The following is a 27245-nucleotide window of genomic DNA, read 5'->3' as shown; positions in this document are numbered from 1 at the left end:
CCTCCTGGGGGAGCCGTCGCGGGCGAGGTGCGAAGGGACGGCCGAGCCCGGGCCGCTGGGAGCGGCTGGGGGGCGGCACCGGGCCCGGCCGGGGGGCGCTGCTGCAGCCCCGCAGCTCGGGCGGCTGCGGGAGAAGCTTCCCTCGGCCCCGGGACGGCCCCGAGCGCTCCTGGGCCCGGGGCGACGCCGGCCCCGCAGCCGCGTTACGAGGCGCCCCCCGGTGCCTGCTCCCCCCCCGGGGCCGTCCTGCCGCGGTGAGCAGCATCCCTGGTGCTCCTGCTTCGTCCCGGATAAGGTGGAAACGTTTTCTCTCCCCTTTTCTATTAAAGTGAGCAAATGAATAGAGTACAGAAAATTAACCCTTTTTATTGATGCATTGCAATTGTTCTACATTTTTACCATATTATGTAGAAAATACTTAAAATACAAGCTACTTTGTAAAACCAAAGACAAACATTGAATCCAAAGATAAACTATGTTTTCACAATGGACCCTTTTCCCATATAGTTAGTATTAAATTTTTAAATATCTATTTCTTTTGTTAAAATGATTTTTACATACCCCCTAAGTACATCAGCAATACAAACATAGATCAGTAATTCAGAAACTACCTGTATCTAGCGGCCTGTAAAAAGGAAGAGCACAACCATAAAAGAAAGTTAGATTTTACACAGTAACTAGCATATCAAATACATTTAATAAAGTAGGAATTCCATTGCAATATCAAGGATTCAAGCAGAAATACTAACATTACATATAATGTACTGCTACATGTAGTGAGATAGATATATTTCAAGCTGAATCTGAAATCACACATTATATAAAGTTTAGCAACAAACAACCATGTGGACATGCGGCACCATTCAGAAGTTTAAATAAAATAAGAAGAAAGCAGGGCTGTGCCAATCCTGTCATTTAGAAGCAATTTAGTTTCGTGTACTAAAAGAAATTGCTGAGTCAGAGGTTAATTACTGCATCCCATCAACTAGGTGCTAAGCAGGAAAGCTTCAGACATTGCCTCTGCAGTGGCTATCACAGCTGTGAATACAGGTCAGGAACAACTCTGATTTAACAACAGTTCATGGATCACATGAATGAATCTAGATGGGACTGTGGTTGCCAAATATTCAAAGGGTGAATCCCAAACTATTTCAGAAAAATAGTGATTAAGGAGTACTCCAATTTCTACCCAGAGAGAGCATATTTCTTTGCAAAATGCGTAGCAGCTCTGAAAATGAGGACAGTCGATTATTTAAACTAATTTGAAAGCTGTATATGCATGGGAAGAAGGGATGCGTCTCCTTAGAGCCAACTACAATATACTTACATCGGGCAGCACATACCAGGGGCCAGACTGAGATCTGCCACGCTTGTGAAGGCAGCGTGCTGAGGGGAAAACCTGGTCCTGCTGGGGTGGCTTTTTTGTTTGGCTGTTTTATGCCGTGTTTCACAGAGGAATTTCAGGAATACCAACATGTTGTACATAGAGAATGATTCAATTTCCCCATGTCGTTTCCATCTTGTCCTCTTTGTTCCAATACTTTTGGAAACTAGGAGAGTGCCAAGAGATGATACTGTGCTTTGGGAATACATTTGACTGAGTTTAATGATCGTTTTAAACTGCTTTTTTTGGGGTGGGAAGTGGGAGCAGAGGAGTGGGAAATTTCTTCAAATTTTTAGCACATTGTGCTAGCGGTCTTTTTTCCTGTTACAAGTGCACACAAAACACTTTACTAGTTGTGAAACAGGCCATGAAGTTTTCCTGAAACACAAGAACTGGAACTTGCTTTGCCTTTTGATGGAAAGGCACAACTCTGTACCCAAGAGGTATCTCACAGTAAGTACTGAAAACAAGCAATGTAATATGGAAAAAAGAAAGTGCTTACAGCAACAAAGAGCATAGTTTACACCCATGATATAAAATAGCAAGATCAGTTGGTTATCCTCACTTTTACAGAAGTGCTCTGACTAGAAATACACCGAACAACAATGTCACTAATGCTACTGTCCAGTTCAGAAGTCCTTGATCCCTCTAATGAAGGAGATACCAAACCTTTAACAGTTCATCAATTTCAGGTCAGTCCAGACTTTCTTCTATCAGTAAAAAAAAAAAACAATTTCAGAAATTAATTTTGCCCTTTTCACATACTGGTCAGAGAACTGGCCTGTTTTCCACTGGGACGGAACATGAACTGGGATTCAAGGTTACCAAAACCTCTTATTGCTGCAGTAATACTACCGCTCAAGCGAGTTTATTATCCACTTGGACAAGATACTTAAGCCTATATACTGAAGATGAGAAATAATTCCTAGTACAAGGGACCCAAGAAAACAAAGTGTAGTTTAAAAACTCCACTGATTATGAAAACTGAGTATTTCCTCTGCACACTAACTAGGCATACAGCTGACAAACCTTCCCAACAATTCCACATTAGCAGTAGCTTTATAAAACTTTAATGGTATTATGTGCTTTACAGCAGGCTCTCTTTGGTATAAATATTCTATCACCAAGCTAGCAATATTTTACAAGAAATGTCTGCTATTAACGTGGGGGAAGGTAACGCCACACTAATCTAATAAAAAGTGATTGCACATATTTAATCACTTCTGCAATATTAGACTAAACATTCCAATGCATTCCCAGCACTACCCTATTCGAAATGCACTGACAGACATCTAACAGTACATGTGCCATTTCAAGGAAAAGCTTTAAGGGAACATCGCTTCACTCCAAACAAAAATGTAGCTTTTTATGATAGCATTAAAACCGAGAACAATGCACCTATGCAACATACTGCTGTTCTTGCTGTGATAAGCTTAGTGAATTGCTTCAATTCGACGGGGGCTTGCTGGTCCCTCATAAGGCAAGCTCACTGTAAACTCTATTCACACTACATCATCATTTAAGGCACTACAATAAGGGGACACACCAAACAACTCTTCATCACACATACCTGTGCAAAACAAATCAGAAGGTATCCTTTTCTCTCATGAAGCTCTACTCCTCTTTCAGTGCTACAGTGATGAGCTCTAACCATTGCATTATATCACATACATTCCAACATGAATCAATTCATTTTGGTTTAAATACAAAGGATACATCAAACTCCATCCCCAGGAACGTTTAAGAATTAGACAAACACTAAGTACAGAGTTCAAGTATAATCACTACACATTTTGATTACAAAGACAGAACATTTGGGGTTAGCAGGAAGTTTTGCTTGTTATATTTTTCTAATCAATATGTACATATTTCATTTTATGTAAAATATTAAAACACCACCAATACAAAACTTCTAAAATAGTTTTAAATTCAGTAATAAACTTTAAAATCTGGATTTTTTTTTTCTTTTTTCTCTTTTTTTTTTCCTCAATTCCTACATGCATGTACTGTATACAAGTCTTATTAAGAGCGCTTTAAAGTAGCTGTTGACATATCCAGGAGGATACGCTCACAGGAGTATAAAAAGCTGTACACATCAATACAGTGATGTTTCATTGTATTTTAAATTGTTCAACTCCCTCCTAAATGAATCATGTGAAGAAAAATATTAAGAAAAACAGAACAAAAAAGTCCTGTGCTTCTGTGAAGGAATCCAGCTCCATTTTAGGGCCAGCATCTAATATGCTGCAGAAACCAAATTTTAGAGCAGTGTGGCACTATTCATTCTCAACTGAAGACTACAGCATCCTTGCAAAGATGTTGAGCTCTGTTACACAGTGAGATCTTGAATAAAGTTCAAAAAACTTAAGAGTTCTTCAATGAATGCAATAAAAATTTGACTATGCTGTGGAAATGCAGAATTTTCAAGAAAAAACAAAACAGATTTCAGGGTTTATGTTGATTCCTGAATATATAATGTTGCTAGTACAAGGCAGCTGTCTCTACCAGTCCTTAAAAATTAAAAAAACCAAAACAAAACAAACAAAAAAAAAACAACAGAAGTAAACACAAAACTTTGACAGTAACATATACGGAGATGTAACGGCTTTTACAGAGCCAGCAATTTGTCAGAGACAAATTAAAATAGAAAACAAAAATTAAAACACTAAACTTGATTTTAAAACTGTCATAGCAACACAACAAGATAAATGTGCATTACATTTTTAGTGGCAATATGGATTTGTGCAAGCTGCTGAAAAAATAATCTGCTAGTCTTTTTGTTTAAATTATCCAAGTTAAAAAAAATCATCAGGATCTGTCTTCCAAGACAATGATTTTCCTTCCCCTTCTCATTAGCATAACAGAACAATTTTAAATAAATGTGACCATGAACTTTTTAAAAGCATTTATAAAAAGTAAGTAAAACTTTAAAAACTTAATTAGTGACCCTCGTACTGGTAACAAAGCATGCTGCCTCAGTTAGTGACTGAACTCACTAGAGACATTTTTGAACAACATACCAGCAGAGAAGGGAGAAACAAAAGCCAGGCAGTCATTACCAGGTAAAGGTTCACCTGAAATCCTTCTCCAATCTCTCAGGCCTATTGCAGGACAGTGTTCTACTAGGAACTACAAGTATGAGTACTGGTTGATCTTTGTAGGGCTCAGCGGATATCCAGTGTAAATAGCAGATCCTCTGGAAGCACCAATATAGGACTGGGGAGCAAACTGGTGTTGGTACTGGGCAGGTGGAACATTTGCAGAAGTCAGCAGACTTGGACCAACACTCACAGGGACCTGGTGGACAAGTGTGCTAGGGTGTGCAGCGTATTGGGTGTGCCGTGAAGAGCCCTGAGGGGAGAACAGGTGGGCGATGGAGGTGGTGGAGCCCAGTGGTGCAGCAGTGGTTGGAGCGTAAGTGTACATATGTGGCTGGCTGGACAGGTGTGCATTTGCAGTTGCTGCTGCCAGGTGGGGATGCACGGGGCTGCTGTGCTGAAACGTGTAGGGAGCCTGAGAAATAGTTGACGTGAGGGGTGCCACATAAGCTTGTTGCCTACGTGGGCCTGCATTTCCACTTCTCTCCTGTGAAGCCAGCACTGTCGTTTGCTGGTTCTGCAGGGAAAAAAAGTAAAAGTTAGGGGGTATCCTCAGGGAGCAAGAAAGGGTTCAGCCAGAGCCTCCCAATCAACACCTGGGTTCTAGCTGCAGGACTGACACTTCTGTCAGAAACTCCCTTCCCACCTTTTGATAATTTGGCAAGGGTTACTGCAGCTCCACTAAAACCAAGGTTACTTTTCCTCCACAGTGAGACCAAGCTGCCACACCTGGGGTACTGCAGTACCTGGCTGTACAAATGCAGGCAGGCTCTAAGACTGACCCAGCCTGTTAACTCTTCCTCAAGGTGCCATTCTGCACCTCAGTTAGAGGCAGCAGGGCTGCCCCCTTTTACAATAACAAAGCCTGTCTTGTCCCCATGCCAGAGATGGGCTGGAGGTGTATTGCTTCCTCTCTTCCAAAAGGCTACCGCAGCTTGACTCAAACATCAAAAGTAGTAACACAAATTGAAGTAAAACCAGGCTCTAAGGTTTCAAGGGAAGTCAAGTGCTAATTGTTAGGTTCAAGGTTAATCTCCTGGTCAGGGCTTCGTGAGATCTAGAAAAAAGTAAACAACAGAAGAATTCTCTTCTCATACTGTTTAGTGCCTTAAACACTACTCAAATTCAACAGCTGGATCCTGGTGTCCCTCTCCCACCTGAGCAGAAAGACACTCACTGAAAGACAGACATGACTGGGAGTATAAACAAAGAATACAGGCACAACTGTGTTTCCCTCTCCTGTGCTCTCGTACAGCAGCAAATTCTTTGGCCCAAGAAACTTCACCTATTCTTCCAACAAAGTTTACCCTACCCTGCACAGCCACAGAACAGAATCATCTTCTAAGAATTAATGAGGTAGCAACTGAGAATCCTCTCGCAGGGGAGTCACTCTCTGCCATGAAGGGTTTCTAAAGCAACTGACTGCATCATGTTCAAAGGCCAGCAAAAGCCACACGGTGATTACCTGGCTGAGATTGAGAGGCTGCACACCATTTGTTACCACACGATGTGATCGATACCCAGTGGGTGTTATACAGCATCCTGATGATTGCCCGCTCACAGAGGCCACTGGCTTGGTCTTACTGGTGCCGCTCAGGATGCCTGAAAGATTTCAAAAGCTTAATCCCTTCTTCCCCCTCACACTCCACATACTGTGATAACCAGCTTAGGTAACCGAAGAACACATAGAACCTACTTCCATAACAGAGCCATTTCTTCAATTCTAATTTAAAATTTGATGGTACAAGAAAACATTGGGAACTTTTACAGATTTATGTGTAGCCAAAGGTATAGATGAAAGGTAAATGTATCAAACTAAAAACAGACTGAAGTTTGCAGTCTCAAAACATCAGCTATGAAACTTCAAGCTGCTGAAGACCTAATGCAGACAATTCAAAATTGTGAGGACAAAGCTGTTAGGGATGAGACAGCATCTGAGTCTTGGCAAAAACTACTGAGCACAGCAACCTATGAGAGCATACTTACCTGAAGATTGGGTAGCTACAATGCAGTCATTGAGCTGTGTTTTCAATGGTGGTACAATGATAGTACGGGAGTTGGAGCTGTCAGATGCTCCTCTGCTTGGCAGCTCCAGGGCACCGCCTGTACTCCTGAGAGAAGAAAGTGGGTCTGTGGCATAGGGGCTGTTCAGGGAGGAGTCAGAATCAGGGGAGTCGTTAACAGTAACGTAGCTGATGACATTGGATCTCTGCTTCATACCCAAACTGCAGGGGGAAAAAAAACACAAAACAAAACAAGAAACATTCTAGTTTTTCCCACAAGACATCTCCCTCGCAGATCTCATATTCTCCTCCTAGTCAAGTGTGATTCTGGTTAATTAGACACAAATAATACAGTGGACATGACGCAGCCTTTTCAGTGGCTTTGTGCGTAGCATTCCCCACTCTCCCCAGTACTTGGGCTTATCCGATTTCTCCTGAGTACTGGACTGCTAGATGAACTTCCTACCTGGCAGGTTTGTATTTGCTGTCTTCTTCCTCATCAGTGTCACTACGAATGGTGATGACGCTGACGGGTGGGCTTGGAGTGTCTGGGATCACAATGGGCTGGTGCTGCTCCTGCACTGGGACGACCACGTTGGAGGAGGAGGAGTTGGAGCGCAGAGGACTGCTCCCAATGAGCGAGTAAACTTGAGTGGGCACAGTCTCTAGAGTCGTGCTGGGCCTAAAGGAAAACCAAATCAGTATTCTTCTGTGTCAGCAGGCCAGGACAAATCAACGCCAGCATTAAAGACAGCTAGGCTTCAGCAGGCTGGAGCACACGTACAAAAAGAAACGTCTTGCAATACCCAGAGAACCTCAGTGCATACAATCATACAGAAAAATGCCATGGAATGTGTCCCAGAAGGGACAAATGCTTTTAGCAATGCTCTGAGCAGGACCTATCCGGCTGAGCACTATCAGAAACCTGCCACCTCTTGTCAGTCAGATGTAGTTCTGTCAGTTGTATTGTCATGACACCAACACATCCTGAATGCATAAAAGCCCCCTTTGACCAGTACAGTAAAGTACTTGGTCAACCATCATCCTTACAATGGCATTGGAAGTAAGATCACTTGAAACAGTGACTACAGTACAAAGGCCTTATCCAAGACATATTTAAAAGCAACTGTAGCACAAACATTACAAAGACAATAACTCTGTAATCATAAGAACGGTTTTTCTACACCGTAAAAGCGACCTCCACAACACACCCACAGTATCTTCAGGGGTAGGAGATGAATCCTTACTTGGCCGCACTTGGCGCTGGCTGCTTGTTCTTCTTTGCTGGAACGTTGCTGTTCTGCTGCTGCCTAACAACGTGAGCAACCCCAACGTTCAGAGGCTGTGCTGTAGCTAACGTCACATGGTTGGTCAGTAGTGATGGCTGTTGCATGAGAGTGCTATACTGATTTCCATGCGAATGCGCATTCCTGAGGCAAAGAAAAAAAAAGACCCAAATCCCATGACAGCACCGCAGGCACTGCAGCATAGGCACAGCTGCACTAAGCTCCTGCATGACATTGAAGGGGAGGGTGAAACAGTGCAGGTAGTGCTGCAATGGCACGTATTTTCATGGGCATAGAATTGGACCCTGTGTAATCCCTACCTCCAGTCAGCTAACTGCTGGCCGCCACCAATCGTCTCTGGAATCACAGCTGCTGGCTGAACAGAGTTGTGCAAAGCAACCCCTGGGAGCTGCTGCCAAGTGGAAGGAAGCAGTATCTGCTGGGTTCCCCCAGGCCAGGCCTGCTGCAAAACAGCAAACAGATACACAGGCTTACTAGATCTCGGTTCCTACAGACAGAGAGACTTGTTCCAAGCAATAAATGCACTCATGTAGATTGTTAACTTGCAGAGATAAAGGCACATCATTGCACTTTCTCCAAAGGCCTCAGAACAGCAAGAGAACATGAAAAACAGAAACAAGCTTCTCCTGACACCTTGCTAACCTTTTGTTTCCCAGATGTCACCTGGGAAAAAGTTGTACTGCAGAATGCAGACATATCATGCTGCTGCTGGATGCAGCAAAAGGGTTCAGGACTGTTTTGCATGTAAGCTTATGCATCCTGCTCTGCTGAAAAATTCCAAAACGTGAAGCCAATTTAGTCCTTTCTGTTTTTCTGGATTACAGGTCTCGCATTGAGATAGCTGAGATAACATTATTATCATGGAAATGTTTCCCTTATCGTGGCTTTTCTATACTACTTTAGTTGAGGTGGAGTACATTTACTTACATAGGAGATACATGAAGATATTTTTGTTAGAATTATTAACATTCCTGTTCGAATTAACAGAAGACAGAATTTTCTGGAAAAGAACACTGAATTCTGCAGTACAATATTCCCATGATTTTGAAAATACATGCCTCTTTATTGCAGATTGAACTGCGAAATATAAAAACACGCTGTTTTAAACAAAATATTTCTGCAAGTAACAGATCCACGTATTACAAATACCGGTTCCAAACAAGAAGCCTTCAAAGCAGAGAACTGCTAAAACCTCTGCCAACATAAGCGGAATAATAACAACAATAATATTGAAAAAAATAAAGAGAAACGTGTTAAAAGTCACACCATGCGTCTTTCCAAAAGCCAACACCTGCACAAGACAAAGCAGAGAGTTTAATACAGCAAGATATTTAAATTCCCAACGAGAGGCAGAAATCGGGCCTTCCAAGCGACGAACTGTTTTGACAGAGGAAGGACAAAAATATGCAAAGCTTAGCAAATGGCTAATGCAAACTCAGGGGAAGCAGCAGGGGAGAAGTGTCGGAAGCACTAAAGGTGAGCAAATTCACGCCAAAGGCTCCCAGAATCCAAACAGAAATAGGAAGTTCTCCAGAGAAACTCAGAATCCAGGCTCACAGTTTGGAGACAACTGGCTCTGATCTCCCATTGCTGTACAGGGGAGCTGAATGTCAAGTCCGCTGTACATGCACAAGAGAATAGATCTAATTTGCCTGTTGAATCAAAAGTCCAAGTGCACTTTTGAAAACATCACTAATATCTCACTTGTGTCCCAAGCTCTGCTACAGTCACCCCTTGCCGTTTTCAGAGCCTAGACTGCAGCCTTTCAGCAATCAAAATTCAAGAGGAGGAAAGGAGATACATCCCTGGAGCTGTTTTAGCTCAGAGCTGTGACCCAGGAGAACCCCACTCTCCTGCCTTCCCATCCTCAGAAATAAGGAGTGGTTAACTTGGTTCAGAAGAACTCAATGAGTGGGTTTTAATTTCAGTACAGGTATGGCTCAAGCAAATTCCACTTCAGGAGAGGTCTCCATCTTGGAAGAAAATGACACTCAAACTACCACTAAAGCCACAAGAAACAACATGGTTCACAGAAGAAATGGAATGTGCTTTGAAAGACACATGAAGATACCAGCACTTAAGTGTACTGCAATGTTTTCATAAGCTTCACTGATCTGATTCTGGAGTTTTACAATGACTTCTCTGTGGCACTTCCAAAGTTGTTCTAATGCAGGTGCCAAATTAATACAAAGAGGACAATTTTGAAAACATGTACTTTCTAAAGGTGTATTACTTCCTTCCCCCATCATTTTTTTCCAATTGTTCCAAATACCCTACAAGCTAGCTTACTGGCATTTTAAATACTAACGCTCACCTTTAATTTCAAACAAGAAATACATACGAACTGAAAGTATCTGTGAAGAACAGTATCCTTTTCTGGATGAAGCAAGCTACCTGCGATTGGCTACAAATAACAGAAGGCCAGAAAACTGTCAGTGTTGAACAAAGGTTAAGAGAAATCAACTGTTAAAGCCATACACTAGAGAATTTGCTATCATTAGAGGTTTTAGCCTGTGCTTAATGACCTGAAACATTTCTACATGAAAAGCAGCTTTTCAAGTGTTGAAAACAAAAGTAGGTAGCTAACTTGCCAAGTAGTTCAAATTCTGGCCATCCAGGTACCTGTAGCAGAGTCAAGCTAAAGGCTGATTCCTTTGTATTCAAAAATCAAAAGGCAAAGATAGGACAGTAAGCAAAGAACGAGAACAATTATAACTCTTCTATAGCCTAGCTTAGAAGAGCTTTATACTACTAGGCTAGTAAAGAGTAATAGTCAATGGATCTGGATTCTTTACAGAGCCACACTAAACATCAGAGTCAGACAGTGCTTCAGCAATGTTGGGGAGGAAAACAACAAGACATTAAGATGTAGCGAGAACACAGCCACAAGATGGCACATGCTTCCATGCCCTCTGCAAGTCTAAGTTAAAACAAAAACTCAGTTAGTGAACACAATCAAGGGAGGCAATTACCAGTACTGCAGCCGTCTGTTCTACTAGCGCTGGCCGGCCGGCTGCGCAGTTCAGAGTAAAGGGAACCGCATACTGCGGCGTGATGGTGGCTACTTGAGGATGAAGAGTTGCTACCATTAGTGGTGTACAGCTTCCCTGAAATGTAGATCAGGCAGTGAGTGAAACAAACGTACTGAGGCAGGATAAGTGGGTTCAGCAATAGGACCAGAAAAGGTTTCACCTCACTGGCATATTATGGTGCTTGAGTAGATTCCAGAGTTGTAATGGATGCAGTGAAACCAACACTCAGACCCTCTAGGCATGTTCCACTATGCAATTATATGTCCCTGGGGGGAATACAAGGAATGGGGAATTTGGGAACGGGATCTCTCTGATGACCATAACTGAGAAGTAAATATGAGATAGTGTTCAGCTACTGTTATATTTTACCAGGTCCCAGAGAGCAAGTTACACTGTCTCTTAAATACACTACACTAAGCCATAACAAACTGCACCCCCAGAAGGGCACAGTATTTAATATCATACCTCCAAATTCACATATGGTACTCCTGGAAAAACTAAGACAGTTATTAAAAGGCACCAGAGGTCTTTTTGTACCATTAAAGAACAGTTACTTGTAATGAAACTACCAAGAAACTACCAATATTAGTCTCTCAAACATCTAATTAAAACTACATTCATATTCTACAATTTGTACTCTCAAGAAAAATAGGGTTTGGATTCAGGTGGGCTTCCTTCAAGCGTATTCTGCTGTCTGGATACTGTTACCTGTATAATTCTGCCAAACAAAACAGAAATCACAGAATGCCAACAGAATTATTTGGACTGAACAATATAAAATTACACCTCTGCAAGTAGGTCAGTAGTACAATATACTTCCTGGATGGTAAAATTAATAAAGTATGTGTTAACGTCAGCAAAAACTTAAACTATGCAAATAAATAGAACTATGGTCAAATTAAAGGCAATTACAATTATTCAGTGAATAATACTTGGGAATGACTGGGCACTCAGTATATATTAGAGGTGTTGTTTTTTTTTAATAAACACATTTTAGTTTACAACACTTTACTAATGTTTTAAACATTTTTTTAGAGTGACCTGTGAATTTTGATATCGCATGCCATTTAAACTGCAAACAGAAGTAGGTATGTCATTGTTACAGCTCAATTCACACAAACAATGCAACCAATTGCAAATTCAGAAATAATTCCATTGATTTAAAGACGAAGTCATAACATGCGTTATCTTTGCTACCATCTCTGTTTTCTGGGATCTCAAGTCTCAAATAGATTTCATCTAAATTTTGCTGCCTTATTTTTGAAGTGTAGGCAATAGTGTACACTGCTATCTGTAAGGCGGTGCACACCTGTGTCAAAAGTGTTTTAAACAGATGGAAAGCACACATTTATTCCTGTTATTACATCAATCCCTTACAAACAGGGAAGCACATGATATAAAATAGCTTAGACTTAAAATATTCCAGGGGAAAGAAAAACAAAACAAAACAAACAAGAAAACACTGTCTTAGAAGTGATCTCCATTTAACCTTTCAGTGCTCTGAGAACCCTCAGCATTCACCCCAAACACCAGGTGAATCAAGTTCTCCTGGATGGTGGTAGGAATTGCAGTTTTCTCTGGACTTTATTTATTTACCTGGGTGAGAACTCCAGACTGGATCTGCAATGGCTGTGCTGCAGGTGCTTGTGGTACAATTGGGACAGCATTCTCCATCCTAACTGGGAACCCAGAATGTTTCGTAGTTGCCTGAAGTCCAGCTATGGGACAGAATAAATCACAGCTAAACTAAACTGTTTTTAATTATTATTATTCCCAAATCAAATTCCCACCAGGTAAGAGAAGACACGGTCAGATGATGAAAAAGAAAAGCTGTTCCCTTTAACAAAAGCTTACTAGTAAAACACAAGCTGAAGTAAATGTGCCTGCAGCCCCAATACAGGGCAATCATGGACAACCAGCTCTCAAATGCTCAGCTCTGTTCAAGTCTGCAGTCTTGTTTTCAGAAACAAACAATCCAGCTGTGCAAGATAACAGACATTAATTCTGTGTTGCTTTAGACTAACTTCAAAATTCAAGCCTTACACTAGCAGTTTCCACTTCATAAATAATACTCCGTATTAGCACAATCCAGGTATGAACATGAATGGAGAACTTTCAGGATTAATAGAGCTATGCTTGTGCTAAATTTATTTATTTGCCATCTGTGACAGTTTATTTCTTATTAGCACACTACACAATCGCATCAATGGTTGTGAACTGGCTTGAAGACCAGATATTCACTCTTGACATAAAAAACATAGCAAGACATTTTCTTGTTTTCAGATGGGCCTGACTCCACTGTTCACTGCTTTTTGAGTCATGCTGTTGTGTTCAGTTTGGGGGGAAAAACTGGTTGAACAACCAGAGAAAGACTGCAACCTGGGCAGGCAAGATACTGTCACCTGTTCAAGCATGACCTGGAAGAGAACCAAATTGTCTACACACGTCTGACCTGATTCTGCATTTATATCTGATGCAAGAGCATTGAGCGACAAGCACAGAGCAGCACTCTGTAGTTTCTCAATATAGTGTTAATCACAACCTCTCATTTTCATGTAACTGAAACAACAGTACCGTACAAAGGATTTTTCAACTTACTTTGGAAAGCAGGGGGACAAACAATGAATGTTTGCTGGAAGGGGTCAGTCTGTGTGCAGATCTGGGTGGTTCCAGGTTGCAAGGAAACACTTTGTTGTGCCACTCCTGCAACTGGTGCTGCAGATGATGGATACAGAGCAGACTGGTAGTTTAGCAAGGAGACATCTGAGTTTGCCAGGGAAAGAGTAGCAGCAGCAGTAGAATTGGAAGCCAATACACTGGCCTAGAAAACAAAAATATTACAGATTTATTACTCCTCCTTGTTATAAAAACAAACAGGAACTGTCAAGACTATAATGTGAAAAAAGCACTAAGTTTTAGGTAAAAAACCTAAAACATAAGAAAAAACACAAATTTCACCAACTTCACTTACATTGCTGAATTGACAGGTCAGTATGATTAGCTGAAGAAGAGAATGACTTGGCTTGAGTTTTGGAAAATTACACTTCAAGACAAGACTACAAATTAAATATAGTATTTTGCAGAAAAGGCTGCTCCTTTTCTTCGGTTAATATAAAACAGCTACAAGATGCTATTACCTGATTGTGTACTGTATTGAGCTGGTTGTTAAAGCTCATTGTCAGATTTGTGCTTGTATTAGGAGCAACATGAGTCGTGAATGGGCTCTTAATCTGATTCACTGTATCATACATATTAACTCTTCGTTTGCAGATCTCCATATTCTGAAAGCAGGATTTCACACTGAAACAGAAGACAGAAGGAAAATATGAGATATGTAAAAATATTATCTACAATATACCTGAGACATGACATTTCTAACTATGTCCTAAAACATGAAGAGGAAGCTTATGAACATGCCTTTCCTTACACATGCCTTTGCTGTTTGCAGATCAGCCAGGAACTGCAGAAAACAGCATCAAAGTAGACATGTGCTATTCTGTGTTTCTACTAAGTCTTCTTGAAACAAAAGAAGCAATCTAAGGAAGCTTACTGATTACTGTGGGGAAAATCTAGTAGATGTGTCATTGTAACAAATGGGTGGTTCAAAGTCTTCAGCGGAGTAATTCTCTTATCTGCATCAATAGTCAACATTTTCTTCAACAAATCAATATACTCCCTTCGGTCAGCCTTCTCTGCCAACATGTCAGTCCCTTCTAAGTCTGTAGACATATTCACCTTGAAAACAAAATTGCAGTAGTTAAGCAAACATCGCATTCACTGCTGCTTAACAATTCAGTAGCTTCATATCAAGCAGAAATAGTTATTAAACATTTCTGTCTCTTAGCCAGCTTAATTTTAGGTACTACAGCACCATCATGCAACTTTTCCCTTGCCCCTTCTAAAAGCCAAAGTCAAACTTACACATGGAACCCTCAGCTCAATAAGAAGCTGGTCTGCTCAACAGACAGCAACCAGGCTTCATTCTCCACTGCCTGGCAATATGCCCTCTTTCTATGTTGCAGGGCTGTAAGAGGCTAGCAAATCAGAATGGCAAGATCCTACATTCTCTGCACAAATGTCAAGCCATGACAATAGCTACAAAAGCAAGAGAACATCGATACTGGTATGTTTAAGATGCAAGGCCTCATTATTAAAAACACTCAGATATTCCTCCTTTTCACCTCTGAAAACATAATGAAAAAATAGAAGAGTCTGTAGTTCCTGTCAGCATGCTGACATCTCCAAAGCTCAGTAAGAGGCCTAATCCTATAAACACATCTGCAGGTGCTTAGCTTTCCTACTACTTGACTGCAGCTAGACTACTTCTAGTGATGCAGGCTAAGCACACTTGTTACAACCACCAGATCAAAGCCTAAGAAAGAACAGGAAATCTCTAACGGCTTCATAATTAATATTTTTGTAGTCTTCAATACAGTGATTTCTGATGCAAATTGGCTCCATGGCAAAACTACATTATTTTTTCAACAGCACGTGGAAGACAACTGCTCCTGCCCAGGAGCCTCCTTTCTAGAGACCCCAATAATCTAAGTAATTAAAATGAGTTATCTGTGTTACAATATTTCTACACACCTGCGCCATATCATCCAAACAGTTGAATATATATTTCCGTGCTTCTTTTGATTTTATCCCTGTCTCCAACTCGTGTTCTTCTGGGGTCTATAAAATAAAGCATTTGTTAATATAAACTGAGATTTGAGAAATTGAGATAAAAGAAAGAAAAAGCAACAAGAAAAGAGTTGAGCCAGGTAATCTTTTGCCTGCTTTAATATAAATTTTATGTTAGTGTGCCAAACCAAAGCAGCCATGGGTTCGCATCTGTCAAACTAGATCACTCGTTAACCACTGTCAAAGCTGAATTACCAATTGGATCAGTTCACTTCAAGGCTTCCTTAGATAGCGCTAATGTGAAGATTTCTGGTTTAGGAAGAGAAAAGGCTATAAATATTTTTAAGTCCCCCATTTGCAAAGAGGAAAGGCAAAACTCCCTTTGGAAGCTCAGCTTTAGAGCTAAATCAAGCGTACATCTGGTTCTTTCCTGTCCTCTGCCAGTACACAAACATTTCTGTTACTAAAAACCACCACCATGAAGTACTCCCTACTTTTCTCAGTATTGTCAGGAGATGACAACAAGATGACATACTTCACCAAGACTGAGCAGACCATAATAGGTAATAACCATTATCTCAGTTACTTTAACACCCACTCTTTGCTGGTGCTATCATTCATAGCTGCTATGGTTAGATGAGTACTAGGAGGTCTGCACAATTTCTGGAATGCAATACACAAGTCAGCTACAGATTGGATTTGAAATACCATTCAAATATACTCAGAATGTTTTCACAGCACATTAAGACTAGATGTGAATTTATATCAAGTCCTCACCCATCTAGTTGATCAAGGGAAACCAGCTGATGTGATCCTTTTGGATTTCAGTTAAGCTTTTGACACAGTTTCCCATAGGATCCTACTGGACAAAATGTCCAGCATACAGCTGAACAAAAACATCATCCGATGGGTGAGCAATTGGCTGAGGGCTCAAAGGGTTGTGGTAAATGTGACCGCATCAGGCTGGCTGATGGTCACTAGTGGGGGGCCAGTCCACTTCAATGCTTTTATAAACGATTTGGATGTAGGACTAGAAGGTGTTTTGAGTAAATTTGCTGATGACACTGAACTTGGAGGAGTTGTTGACTCTGATGAGGGTGGAAAGGCCTTGCAGTGAGACCTGTACAGACTGGAGAGCTGGGCGATCACCAACCGCATGAAGTTTTACAAGAGCAAGTGCCGGGTCCTGCACCGGGGACGGGGCAACCCTGGTTATATGTACAGACTGGGCGATGAGATGCTGGAGAGCAGCTCTGCAGAGACGGATCTAGGGGGGTCGTGGTTGACAGCAAGTTGAGTATGAGCCAGCAGTGTGCCCTGGCAGCCAGGAGGGCCAACCATACCCTGGGGTGCATCAAGCACAGCACTGCTAATCGGTTGAGGGAGGTGATTGTCCTGCACTGCTCTGCACTGGTGCAGCCTCTCCTCTAGTACTGTATGCAGTTCTGGGCAGCACAGCACAAAAAGGACACTGAACTGTTGGAGAGCCTCCAGAGGAGGGTGACAAAGATGGTGAAGGGCCTAGAGGGGAAGGTGTATGAGGAGCAGCTGAGGGCACTGGGCCTGTTCAGCCTGAAGAAGACGAGGCTGAGGGGGGGGAATCTCATCACAGCCTACAATTTCCTCATGAGGGGGAGCAGAGGGGCAGGCGCCGATCTCTTCTCTTTAGTGACCAGCAATAGGACCCGAGGGAATGGTGTCAAGCTGTGACAGGGGAGGTTCAGGCTGGACATCAGGAAGAGTTTCTTCACTGAGAGGGTGGTCACACACTGGAACAGGCTCCCCAGGGATGTAGTCACAGCACCAAGCCTGTCAGCGTTTAAGAAGCATTTGGACTGTGCTCTCACAGTCATATGGTCTGAATTTTTGGGTAGACCTGTGTGGTACCAGGAGTTAGACTCGATGATCCTTATGGGTCCCTTACAACTCGGGACATTCTATGATTCCTCAATGAACAAAACAGAATCGGTAATCGAAGAGACAAACCTTTAGCCTCCACAGTGGGTATCCCAAATTTGGATCTCTGTTAAAAAACCTGCTTGTTTTCGTTCCCGCACTGAGCAGATACTCCGCTGGAAGGCCTTGAGTTTGCGAAATATAACGTATCTAGGAAATAAAATAAAAAGAATGAGGACTCTCAGTAAAATGAGCTATTAGCTAATGGAGTAATGCTCAGACGGGTTTGTTCACAGGTAATAAGAAATAACCTGTAAATAAAGAATGTCCAGATAAATGAAATTTCCTTTATTATGACCCTCTCCCAAAAGGAGTCTAAAAGCTTAAGGAAAAAAAAAGTGATAACAGAAACTGATTTACAGAAATGAGAATGGGAAACACAATGTTAAGGTAACAAGGCCTTGTTCAGATTTTCATATATAGTTCCCTCAGCGTGTTTCATTTCTTATTTGCAAAACTTCTCCTATTCCACTGTGCCAAAGCAACTGAATATCGCAGGGCACTAAACTCACTTGTGATCCTTATGAATCTATTGATTCAGTTTTCACTTATGCCACTGTGGATCCTAAAGAACCTGCAGGTGAGTATCTTTTTTATCTACACTTTAGCTCAGCTAAGCAATCTGCTGGCTTTATGAGACCTAACTATTGCTTTATAGCCAAAGGATTTTTAAACAATAATTGTAAACCCCTTCTCAAAGCCACGAACTCATTCCTGGAGGCCCTCTCAAAAGTTCTGCCTGAGCTTCATTTGCTGCTCCAGAAACCTCAGAAAATATGAAAAATGTCAACCTTACTTTTCAAAGGCAATTTGGATATCAAAATCTACTACATGAAGTCACACCTCATGCTGCCTCACAAAGGACTGCAAAATCCTGTCTATTAAGCAATGGAAAAAGCACCTCCTCCCCACCCACCTACATGACTAGATAAGGTTCTCAGAATTACACAAAACTCACTGTGCAAGGAAACCACCATGGTGTACCTCAGTTATTTTCTAACTCACTCTGCTCATTAAGGTACCACCATGCTTCCTTTGGAAATTTACAGTGCCAGGAAGATATAACAAAAACTTACCAAGTTTGAAAACTTACTTTTGTGTTTTGTCACATAAGGAAAACTATACCAAGCGTTGTCAAAAGACACCACCATAAAAACCACAGTGGAAAAATTAGCATCAAAAAGACTGTCATATAGACATTTTGTCCTTTTATAGGCAACTGACTAGCCCAGGTAATAATGCTAAGTATCCACGGAAAGAAATAATTAGCTCAAGATGCCTTTACAGTCACTTGCCCCTGTATTTCAGAGACAGCTTGGGGCCCACACCTTGCATTAAAAATGAGGGCCGCTGTAGGTACTAACAGGACAGGAATGATAGGCTTGCTTTGTTTCCACATGGAAAAACTGCCCTCATGGTGAAATTATAGAGGGTGTTTCAAGTCAGAACACACTCATCACTTCTGTTTTGACAGTAATGTATTTCAACAGCTTTGGGGTTTGGAAGCCAGGGGGTTAACTGTAAATTGACTCTATATTGGATGACTACGTTCAACTCCAGTTAAAACACACAGAACTGTGCTCTACTGTGCAGTGACAAACCAACACTGAGAATACCACAGACAGAAAATGAACTCAAGATGACAAACAACAGCTCATTTATATTAGATGAAATCTGATGCAGGATACGTTGGGTTCAGAGGGTCTGGGCACAGATCATTGTGGTTTCATTTGAACACCCCCACATCTATCGTGTGCTCTTACCTGATCATACTCTGATGCTCCTGGATACAGAGGCCAGCCTAGAAACAGCTCAGCTATCACACAGCCCAGTGACCACATGTCAATAGCTTCACAGAACGGTAAACCCAGTATGATTTCAGGAGCCCTGTTGAAAACAAAAGGATGAAAAAAAAAGAAGTAAATTTTTTGGCTCAGAAAGCATACCTAAAAATTACTCTGGGTAATGTTTCTCCTTCCCTCATCCACCTCCAAGTCAATCCATGTGAACCCAGGGGATGCACCTCAAAGCAGAAGATCTTTCCTCAAGCATCGTAGCAAATGCCAATCTTTTTATCATTTAGCAGCACGGTTGATTTTGGTTTATTGCCACGATGCCCTCCAACTCATAGGTGGGAACAGCGTAAAAGTCCTAGCTGGCCTTTATGCAAATGTGATATGAAGTTACTCCTTCAATAGCTGGTTTGATGACACGTGACAGTATGTATGGTGAGAGGCATCCCTGAGACAGCACGCAGCCTACCCTACCAGAACTTGGAAGAACAATTCTGGCAGACTGTGCTTAGACTTTCCTCTGAAGGCCTCCTTACCCCAGGGAAGCAGCTGCCTACTTGCACGTGGAAAAGAATGGCATCGGCAGAGCCAGAGAAAGCAGCTCTTCAGAGATACGCCTGGTTTCTGTGGTCTGCTTTTCAGTCAGGGTTTCTTTGGAGAGTTTCAAGATGAACAAATGGACAGCGGGCAAGGAGAACGCAGCTAGAGATTGTGACTGCTCTGCAAGGTTGTGTTACAGGTTCTGTGCACCGAACCACGCCTAATGCAAAATTTACCTGTCTGGCCTAGCCTTCACCAGAAGGTGATGGAAAAAAACTCACACTCAGGAAGGATCCACTTCCTGGACCTCCTAATTCTCAGTTTGGAATTGCAGGGAGGTTTGTCTGGAACTGACTCAGAACACAAAATGATGTAGTACAACTCTTCACCTACACACTGTTCTGAAACAAACTGATGCTGTTCTGTCAGGCTAAATTCTGGTCATACATTTGCATATAGCATAAAACCCAAGTGCTGCGAGAACCATGTGAGTCGGTATGGGAATTTACTCTGGAAAGTACAGGAAATATTAAAACCTCGCTCTTCTTCATGCATAACTAACACAACATCAAAAGAAGACAGAAAAGTCCTGAACTACAGGCCACACACTTTTCTGGATATGACTTCAGTAGCTAAGGCTGTACGCGTAAGTTCCCTTGGTTTGGACTGCCCAGCAATGTGCAGTGTAAGTGGCTGGTGGAACATGCAGAACACGCTGATCCTTCACAAGCCCATGAAAAAATCCCAGCCCTTCCAACGGAGAGAGAGATTACTGGCAATCAAGGCTGAATGTGATGGTTTGTCTGTCTTTAACGACACGCTGGAGTAGACTTGCATATTGGAAACCTCAATACCAGAATGATAGTAAATTGAGTTCTATGCATTTTGTTCCCTGGAACTTAAATGAACTTCTCACAGGCCACTTGATTTCACTCTGATTCCAGGACAGAGCTGGTAAATAAGAGCCTCTATCATCTCCTTTAACACTGCTATAATTAGCGGCCTTATGAGATGTGAGTTGAAACAAGACAACAGGCGTAGGTCTCTTTCATAGCTGGGCTGGCAAAGATTAAAGTGATCTTTACTGTCTTAAGCTCTTTGAAATACGAAATCAAACATTCTTCCTTTGCATTTGTGCTTGCAAAGGTCTGCTCTGACTTCCAAGGCTAGCAAATAAGCTCAGTATTCTTGGAGAAGAGAGGATTCACAGCAGCAGCAGAAAAATCCAAGACTTAGTTTTAGCATTGCAAACCACACCATGTTTACGCAGAGGTCATCAGCCCCCTCCCTGTTAAGAACGATGGTAACATGGAGATTATACAACCGCAGCCAGCAGGGCAGCAAATAACACCACCACAGCTCAAAAGCCGCATCAGCAAGCAGAGAAAGTTAAAGTTGGCAGCACTCACGGCTGCTTCCCAGGCCAACATGACTGGGACAGAATTAGGGAACGCAGCCCAAGCAGGGTAAGGAACAGGCAGTACTCCGCTCGGCAAGCCCCCTCGGCACTCAGGGGCGGGAACTGAAGACAGGACTCGAAGCTCAGGGACTCCTGAACTGACCCACGGGAAGCATCAGAGGTAGGGCTGGCAGCGAGACACGTGATGGCTGCGCTTGCGTGTCACGAGTAAAGCTCTGAACAGCAGGAAGGTGAGGCCTGCAGGGACTTTTCACTTCTGCAAGCTGCCCGCTTCCTTCTATTGTTTCTCCTCCACAGGGAGGACAGGAGCATCCATTCCCTTCTGCACCTGATACAGGGAACGTACACTCTGGTTTTCAGCCCAGGAATTGCTGCTGATAGACCTCAGGCCCCAGAAGCCAGTCACTGCATAGAAGAGTGACTGCCAGAGTCAGGCAGTCACTCTGAGCCCACACCAGGCTTTAGAGCCAAGGAACTCTTCACAGGCACTTCTCACACTAAGTCAACCATGTCACGGCAGCAAAACCGCCCTTCCTGATGGGGCATGCTGCAGAAGCACCAGTAATGCTTGTGGAAAGGAGGAACCTGCCTCAGCCTCAACGCGCCTGCCTGACAAACCCCACACTGCAGCCCAGCTGGAAGCATGGCCCAGCTGCACCATCAGCACCAAAGAAAGCTGTTGACTGCCAGAAGTACAACCAAAACTGGGAGGGAGCAGGGGTGTTGGACAAAGCGACCTCCAGGGGTACCTTCCAGCCCGAACCACTGCGCGATTCCAGGAGCCGTCCCCTGGAGGTCAGCAGCCCAGGGAAGCAAAGCAGCTGCTAAGGGACCGCAGTGGCTTCCAGTGCTGCCACTGCATGGCCCAAAGCTTCTCCCTTTTTTTTTTTTTTTTTAAAAGACACGTAAAGTAGAGGTGTTAAGAATTAAATGAAGACAGGCACGCGCTTCAAAATAAGGCTTCAATATGAAGAATTCAAACAGTTCAGCCAAAACTCTCCACATGAATAAGTGAATTGAAGACAGCAGAGCAAAGCATCCCCCATTCCATCAGTGTATCACTCAAGCCCACGCAGAGGAGCAGCACATGTAGCTAGTACTGAAAAAGCTGTACCTTAAAGCAATGGCCCCTAAATATGCAAAGAGGCTGCATTTTTTCCTACAGACCTATTCAAAGCTCAAAGTTTCATTCAAACTGAGACTGTTTAGTGTTCAGCAGCACAGAGTATAGTTAATAAAGAAATGCTTCTTTCCTTCAGGGTACATACGTATCAGAAAAATTCATCCTTATAGTATCTGACTTTGTCTCTCTACAGGAGACAGAGGTTACCTAAGTCCAGTAACAGGTATTAAAAGCAAAAAAGCAAACACAGAACACATAAACTTTATCTTTAACGTCTGACAGAAAACCAAATGAAAAAGTGGCCTATTCACAGTATTAAAAAATATAAATAAATAAATCAAACTTCAAACTCATCTCAACACTAACGTGCATATGGTTAAAGCAACCCAGATCTCACACAATAACCTGGTTTCTACATCATCTCCGTAAGTTCCCAGAATATGGATTTTAGTAACCACCACCATTACACTAATTCTATGACACTAAATACTAGATTTCCACATCACAGCATTCTTCGGTCGAGCCGACACCCTTAAACACCATCTAATCTCAGGGTCCGTGCCTTTCGGTCCCCCCGCGGCAGGGAGGAGGAAGTGGCTTTGAGCTCCGCTCAGCACAGAGATGAAGCAGGCAGCTTCCTTCCCGGCAGCCCCTTCAAGATACTTATCACCCCTCACTATTGTGCCTCAGCCAGACTGCTTTTCATGTGTGATATTACAAACTGGAAAGCACTGTATGCCTCCCCAAACTGCTCTGCCCGCATCTGCTGCAAGTCAGACAGAGCAGACTCTTGATCAGTGGTAATCTCTTTCAGTGCAACAACAACAAAATTAATAATGCATTTTGGACTGCAAGCACGTTAACAGAGTCACAGTGCATAAAAGAAAATTGCAGTTACAAAAAACAGTTTACAATTGAAAAAATGGGGGCCAACCAGCTGAGTGAGGATCATTAGGAATGGATTTAAAAACGGGTGTATCACATGAAAGGAACAGCACAGAAAGCTGGTACTCAGTGGAAGTAAAACAAAACAAATGGGGCGAGGATACAGGGAGTACAAGGAACAAACAGAACAAGCTCACAACAAGCCAGGGCTTTAAACTGAAGCTAGGGGAAGACATCAAACAGTGCAGAGACAGGATGGGGTGGAGTGTTCTGAACGCTGTCTTGTCCCAGCTGGAAGGACTAGATACCAGTTAACTTGTGTCAAGTGAACTTGCCACACACTGAAAGCAACCACTAACACGCAGCCCTCTGATGCCAGTTCTCTCTGCAGCCGTAAGTCTACAGATACTTTATACTAAAAAACATCCTAAGAAACAAACTTTAGGAATAATTGAAAGAAAAAAGCACAGGTTGCTCCAGCTAATCAATTTCTGAGCTTTAACAGGTTTGCCCACAGAATAAGAATTTTTATATACTTTTTTAATTTTTAGATAGCAGTAAGGCAAAAGCCATTTCCACTTTTCACTAAGGGAAACAGAGATCTAGCTCATCCCCATTTTAAAAGAACTACAGGTCTCATGAAAACGTGACTTATCAAGGGCTAATCCGGGGTTGTGCTCATGAAGTGAGTTCAGATGAAGGTGGGACCAGGACAAAAAGAAATTGGCACCCCTTCGGCTTCTGTCTCTTCCGAACGACTGCGGTCACCGTGCTAAAATTAAGATCACAGCAAACAATCCAAAATAAACTACTTACTCATACCATACTGCTTCCCCAGTTTGCTGCTTCACACATCATCACTAACTAGTGACAGGATAAATCAACTTATTGCACTAATCTGGGGTCAGAGGTAGGTACCGGCCTGTACATTATGTCGCATTTGCAAAGCAGAAGTTCTTCTATTTATTTACATGCAAGTGGCCAAAGAGATCTCCAGGAAACAAGCAGAATGGTGAACAGGCTGATCGTTTCCTTCCCCCACCCCCCAGCTGGAACTGGACCTAATGGCAGAAGAGTTCAGCACGTGTAGAAGTGAACCCTTAGCACACTTATCAGGATCAGCTTTCCTCCGCCAGCGCGGCGTTCTGAAAGCAGGCACCGTGCCAGTACTTACCTGTAGTAGCGTGACTGCAGGTAAGTGGAGCACACTGCTTTAGAAACATGGCTGGCCGAACCAAAGTCTATCACCTTCACTCTGTAGGGCTGGCGAGCAGGATCCACCAACATGATGTTTTCTGGCTTCAAGTCCGCATGTATGAGACCCAGGCTCTTTAACTTCATCAAGGCAGTAGCCACTTGCTGCAGAATTGGCCGGATGTATTTCAGGGGCAACGGGCTGAACTTATTTTGCTTTAAGAAATCATATAAGTTCTGTTCTAGCATCTCAAATACAAGGCATGTATGATTCTTGTGTTGAAAGCACTCATAGGAGCGAACAAAGTTATACTCATCAGCGTTCTCACTGCTCAGACGAGAGAGGATGCTCACCTCTATCTGGCCCTGCCTAGCATAGGAAGGATGGTTCTTCAGGATTTTGATGGCTACAATCTCCTTTGTGCTACGCTTCCAGCATTTCGCCACCTGCCCAAACGTTCCACGGCCCAGGAATTCCAAGACCTCATAGGTGTTTGTCATAGAGCACAGGATCTCATGCTGGACCAGCTGATAATCCCCTTCTCCACTGGAACTGCTGCTCTTCGTGGTTACCGTGGTGGTTGTGGCCGCAGCACCCACCGCAGGTCTGTTTTGCAGCATGAGAGGTGGATGTTCCTCAATTATCTGCACACTACCGTTGCTGTCCACCTCTTCACTTTTCCTTTTTAATCCACATTTTTGGTATGGTTCCAGTAAAGAAAGGTTGCTCCTATGCGTTAGGGTTTGGCTGTTCTGGAAGGAGGCTGTTGCACTGCTGCCTGTGCTGTCAGCTGCTGTAACCACAATGTGCTCAACTGAAGGAGCAGGGAGAAGGAGGTTCTGATCGTACGCAGGGACGCTGAAATTGGCTACCTGATGAGATGAGCTAGCTTGCCCTGGAGCTGCCGGGAGGTTTTTGCTGTGGGTATAATACTTGTCACTACTGCTCTGTCCTGAAACATCCCAGACAGTGGGCTCCACTTTCAGTTTCTTGGCACTGCAGAAGGCACTCGAGGATACTGACGGAGGGGAAAACACCTGCAGCTGTGAGGCCATACCTGAGGAGGGAGAAGCGAACTCATTAGGCCTACTTAGTGGCAGCAGGCTGCAAAGGAACAAGGCACAAAACGGCAAGCGTTCTCCTAAGCACCACGCGGGGCCTTACACCCACAAAGGCAGCGTTGTGAACAGCTGATTCTGAGCGCGCCCAAGGGGCAGCGCTCTCCAGCAGACCCTCGGGATTTTCCCTCCCCGCCTGCAGGCGGAAGGGCGCGGAGCTCCTCGCCCAACTTCCCAGGGGCCACGGCAAACCCAGCGCCAGGCGGGAGGACGGCGCGGCAAAGCAGGAGGCGACGCGAAAGCGGGAAGGCGCTGCGGAAACCGAGGCCGGGGCCTCTCGCCGGCCTCTCCCCCCGGGCCCGCGGCCCAGCCCCGCTCGCGGCCCGCTCCGCCCGGCCCGGCCCCGGCGCGAGGCCCCCGCCCGCCCCCCGCGGCGCCGCCCCGCCGCGTCCCGCTCCCCGCGGGGCCGGGCCTCCGCCGCTCGGCCGGCCCCGGCGCCGGCCCCGTCCCGCACTCACCGCCGGTGGGGGGTTCTCAGCCGCGGGCCGGACCTGCCTGGGGGACACACGGGGGTGCGGGGCCCCGCAGCGGGCGCATCATAGCCCCGCCGCGGCCGCCGGCCCGGCCCGCTCGGCCCGCGCACGCCGGGGGGAGCCCCCAGGCCGCTCCGCCGCCGCCGCCAGGCTCCGCCGCGCCCTCACGGCCCGGCCGGGCCCCCCCCGCCTCGCGCCGCCGCCGCCGCCCGGGCCCGAGCGCCCCCCGCGGCCCCGCTGCGCTCCCGCCGCTCCGGGCCCCTCGGCCGCCCGCGCCAGACTGAGGCAGCCGAGCCCCGAGCGGCCGGGCAGGCCGAGCGCCGAGCCCGACCACGTGACCGCGCCAGGCGGAAGGGGCGGCCCCGCCCCCGCCGGGCCGGAAGCGGCGGGGCCAGGCCCGGGGCGGGCGGGGAGGAACCGGGGCGGGGGGGGGGGGCTGCTGGGCCGGGCACAGCGACCGGCGGCCACCGCCTCGGGCTGCCCGGGGCACGGAGCGCCCAGGCCCGTAGCTGGGACGCGCCTCGCGGGGTCAGCCAGAGCCGAGGCGGCGGTGCCGCGGTTGTAGCCGCACGCTGCAACTCAGACCGAGGAACGCACGGACACGGCCGTCCCCCTCGGGTTCGTTACCCAGGGAATTCCTGCCACGTCCCTGGGGACCCAGCACTGCAATGCACGGAGCCGAGCAGCTGCCAGCGGGAACTGCGAACGGGGCAGCGCTGCTCACTGTGTAGAATTGGGCGAGTGATGTGTGTGTGTGTGTGTGTGGGTGCTCACACACGAGATTCAAGAAATAAAACTTTCCTTTCCCTAACAAAAGGCTACTCAGCAGCTCACCGCTCTGCTACCTGACGAGTTACGTCTCTCTCCTCTGTGAAGCACTGCATTTCCCTCAGCCTTATTTTCTTCAGACTCACAATAAACGCCAAAGCAGGGAAGTACAGAACACACTGCGGTGAGGGCTCGGCTTGAAGCCCTTTGAAATCTGAGGGAGCCTTACATGATTTGTGCCCTGGGCTCAGTGAAACTCATCCCTTGAGAGCAGGGGGGAAACTTAGCTCTCCAGGCTCTCTCTCCTCCTCCCCCATGTGATTTTGCAGCTCTTGTCTGTTGGTGGGGTGAGGAGCATAGCCCTGCGCATGGTCTGATCCCTACATTTCCATCTTTTACTGGCACTGAAGCCTGGAAAGCAAGCATAGGATCAGCTCCACACGGCACCCTGCACGGCGTGTCTGTCACAAGTGGCACACACATACAAAGTTAAAATAACGTCCTTATCTCCCCAGGCACCTGCT

General features: G+C 44.6%; 1 protein-coding gene across 3 annotated transcripts; it reads right to left on the bottom strand.

Moving 5' to 3' along the window:
* Nucleotides 1-341: 341 nt before the first annotated feature.
* HIPK1 (homeodomain interacting protein kinase 1) lies at nucleotides 342-26222 on the bottom strand. 3 transcript variants are annotated; one of them, XM_027445130.3, is made up of 16 exons: nucleotides 25939-26222; nucleotides 24342-25419; nucleotides 19170-19293; nucleotides 17437-17556; nucleotides 15415-15501; nucleotides 14375-14559; nucleotides 13962-14124; nucleotides 13423-13645; nucleotides 12421-12542; nucleotides 10765-10899; nucleotides 8092-8231; nucleotides 7733-7915; nucleotides 6952-7167; nucleotides 6469-6707; nucleotides 5948-6084; nucleotides 342-4999 (listed from the first exon to the last, which is right to left on the bottom strand). In XM_027445130.3, exons 2-16 carry the CDS (start codon nucleotides 25415-25417, stop codon nucleotides 4514-4516), a joined length of 3636 nt encoding a protein of 1211 aa, XP_027300931.2. In that variant the 5' UTR covers nucleotides 25418-25419; nucleotides 25939-26222; the 3' UTR covers nucleotides 342-4513. The 3 variants fall into 3 exon arrangements, with proteins under 3 accessions (XP_027300931.2, XP_027300930.2, XP_027300932.2); XM_027445129.3 differs by having other exon boundaries at nucleotides 8092-8234; nucleotides 25939-26221; XM_027445131.3 differs by lacking the exon at nucleotides 10765-10899 and having other exon boundaries at nucleotides 8092-8234.
* Between the last annotated feature and the right edge of the window lie 1023 nt (nucleotides 26223-27245).

The sequence above is a fragment of the Anas platyrhynchos genome, chromosome 27, assembly GCF_047663525.1.
Source record: "Anas platyrhynchos isolate ZD024472 breed Pekin duck chromosome 27, IASCAAS_PekinDuck_T2T, whole genome shotgun sequence".
NCBI classification, from domain to species: Eukaryota; Metazoa; Chordata; class Aves; order Anseriformes; family Anatidae; genus Anas; species Anas platyrhynchos.
Note: the sequence above shows the minus strand (reverse complement) of the source record. Positions and strands in the feature narration are given on the sequence as shown.

What these genes read in the sequence shown, in the direction of transcription:
- HIPK1 (XM_027445129.3), bottom strand. Translation starts at nt 25,417, where the DNA reads ATGGCCTCACAGCTGCAGGTGTTTTCCCCTCCGTCAGTATCCTCGAGT. An exon ending in TCAATACAGTACACAATCAG is followed by an intron (nt 13,646 to 13,961) that starts GTAATAGCATCT and finishes TTTGTTTTCTAG; the next exon opens with GCCAGTGTATTGGCTTCCAA. An exon ending in TTGTCCCCCTGCTTTCCAAA is followed by an intron (nt 12,543 to 13,422) that starts GTAAGTTGAAAA and finishes TCTGTCCCATAG; the next exon opens with CTGGACTTCAGGCAACTACG.